This window comes from Bactrocera dorsalis, chromosome 2, assembly GCF_023373825.1.
Source record: "Bactrocera dorsalis isolate Fly_Bdor chromosome 2, ASM2337382v1, whole genome shotgun sequence".
Classification (NCBI taxonomy): domain Eukaryota; kingdom Metazoa; phylum Arthropoda; class Insecta; order Diptera; family Tephritidae; genus Bactrocera; species Bactrocera dorsalis.
In genome coordinates this window covers 335,680-338,458 of record NC_064304.1, presented here as the reverse complement: position 1 = coordinate 338,458, position 2,779 = coordinate 335,680, and the positions used below count along the sequence as shown (strand labels likewise).

General features: G+C 36.7%; 1 protein-coding gene across 1 annotated transcript; it reads left to right on the top strand.

Moving 5' to 3' along the window:
* The first annotated feature begins 564 nt into the window (after positions 1-564).
* LOC105233263 (tubulin beta-2 chain) lies at positions 565-2,540 on the top strand. Its single transcript, XM_011215302.4, has 2 exons — positions 565-1,242; positions 1,310-2,540. Exons 1-2 carry the CDS (start codon positions 850-852, stop codon positions 2,255-2,257), a joined length of 1,341 nt encoding a protein of 446 aa, XP_011213604.1. The 5' UTR covers positions 565-849; the 3' UTR covers positions 2,258-2,540.
* The last annotated feature ends 239 nt before the right edge of the window (positions 2,541-2,779 follow it).

Genomic DNA, 2,779 nt, shown 5'->3' with positions numbered 1-2,779 from the left:
AGCGAACAAAACTACTCTGTAGCAACATGTTGCAAGAGTATAAAAATATACTAGGGGGATTATCTTGCTCTTGCAAGATTGCAGATTCCAAAAAGCCTATACCTAAATATACAAGGGCACGGGAGCACCCATAGCAGAATCTAGTGATATATGAACGACTGATTCGGTCAATTTATTGTAAATGACTAATGTGCATGGCTATTATGAATTGGCGAACCTTCTGCATTCATTCTCAACAAAAAAAAACTTTAACAAATCTTTATAATTTAAAAAATAAATTATAAAATCTATTTAAAATTTACCTTCCTTCATAAAATTATTTACAACGGACATCAAATTGTTTTTCAGCCGTGGTAAAAGAATCAGATTATTTATAACCAGAAAAATACTTAGAGTGTGAAATATGATTTTGTTTTTCGTAAAAATAAATGTTATTTAAATAACAATAATTACTTTGCAAAAAAACACTATCTTGTTTCTACTATTTTGTGGTAGTAACGTATCTTTTAAAACTCAATCAATAGATCGTTTTTTCAGAATTTTTTCACACAAAACATATTTTGAAAAGATTTTAGTCAGAGGAGAGCGTATTAAAAATTAGATTTTTATTTAAATTGCGAAACTGGTCCAGTGATCAAATATAATATCGAAAGTGTACTAAGAAAACGTGTACTAAGAGCCCTGCAATTTTCACTTACTAATTCATACGCTCGTCTTAAATTAAATCTAATCTTCGTTTCCAACCAATCCAATATTATTTGCCTCTTAGTAATTTATAATTGATAACAATTACCGTAGCAGTAAAGGCTCATAGTTTTCAGACTTTAAGTGTTAAAGGCAATTTGAAAAATGCGCGAAATCGTACATATACAGGCCGGACAATGTGGCAATCAGATTGGCGGTAAATTTTGGGAAGTGATATCTGATGAACATTGCATTGATGCCACCGGCACTTATTATGGCGATAGCGACTTACAACTAGAACGTATTAATGTGTATTATAATGAAGCTACTGGTGCCAAATATGTACCTCGTGCCATTTTGGTCGATTTAGAACCGGGCACTATGGACTCGGTACGTTCTGGGGCTTTCGGGCAAATCTTCCGTCCGGATAATTTTGTATTTGGTCAGTCAGGAGCGGGTAATAATTGGGCCAAGGGCCATTATACAGAAGGCGCAGAACTGGTCGACTCCGTACTTGATGTTGTACGCAAAGAGTCTGAAGGATGTGATTGTCTACAGGTGTCGAATTAAATGAACCGCATATATTTGAGTATGGTAAAGACGTAACAATTTTATTTATTTATAGGGATTTCAGTTAACGCATTCTCTTGGTGGCGGCACAGGCTCTGGCATGGGCACACTATTGATATCGAAAATTCGTGAAGAATATCCTGATCGTATTATGAATACATTTTCTGTAGTGCCCTCGCCAAAAGTATCCGATACTGTGGTAGAGCCATACAATGCTACGCTCAGTGTACATCAGCTGGTAGAAAACACTGACGAAACATACTGCATCGACAATGAAGCTCTATACGACATCTGTTTCCGTACATTAAAGCTAACTACGCCAACCTATGGTGACCTAAATCATCTGGTATCTGCAACAATGTCTGGAGTAACAACATGTTTACGCTTTCCTGGTCAGCTAAATGCAGATCTGCGAAAGTTGGCTGTGAATATGGTTCCATTTCCTCGTTTACATTTCTTTATGCCTGGTTTCGCTCCCTTGACCTCTCGTGGTTCGCAACAGTATCGTGCACTTACCGTACCTGAATTAACGCAACAGATGTTTGACGCTAAGAACATGATGGCTGCTTGCGATCCGCGTCATGGGCGGTATTTAACGGTAGCCGCTATATTTAGAGGGCGTATGTCAATGAAGGAAGTGGACGAACAAATGCTGAATATTCAAAATAAAAACAGCAGCTTCTTTGTGGAATGGATCCCAAATAACTGCAAAACAGCTGTTTGTGACATACCTCCACGTGGCTTAAAAATGTCCGCCACATTTATTGGAAATTCAACAGCGATTCAGGAATTGTTTAAACGAGTTTCCGAACAATTCACGGCCATGTTTAGGCGTAAAGCTTTTTTGCATTGGTACACCGGGGAGGGTATGGATGAGATGGAGTTTACCGAAGCAGAGAGCAACATGAACGATTTGGTATCGGAATACCAACAATATCAAGAAGCGACCGCTGATGAAGAGGGAGAATTCGACGAGGATGAAGAAGGAGGTGGAGATGAATAACAGTTCCATCAGACGTAAAGATGATAGCTAATGTGTCTAATTCATGAGTTTTGCTAAATTTTAACTTTGGGCGCAGAATGCAATTGTAAAATTGGATTGTAGCATACTTAATTTCTAATTTACCCCTCAGTCAGCACTTTGTGTTCATATATAATATTTGATTCCTCTCTGCTGTATACACGCATTTCAGTGGAATTTATTTTTCTTGCAATCTTTTTGAATAACTTGTCAATAGAACGAAACTAAATACACAAATATGTCTAGACCAAATTAAAAAAAATAAACAGATTTTGAATTTTGTGAGGGCAAACATTACTTCGTATATAGCGGATGTGTATATTGTAAATCAAAATTACCGCAATCGAACTGAATTGAGTTTCTGAGTGGTGCAACAGTTTGAAACATTAACTTACATTTTATGCGGATATTGAACCACTATTTTTGTTTTAGCGCCATAAAATTCAATAAAAAACAGGAAAAAAGTAAACTTCGATTGCATCAGGTACCTTTATTAGCTGCATT

Coding starts and splice junctions, on each gene's coding strand:
- LOC105233263 (XM_011215302.4), top strand. CDS start 850: ATGCGCGAAATCGTACATATACAGGCCGGACAATGTGGCAATCAGATT. Junction 1,243..1,309: donor AAGGATGTGATTGTCTACAG/GTGTCGAATTAA, acceptor ATTTATTTATAG/GGATTTCAGTTAACGCATTC.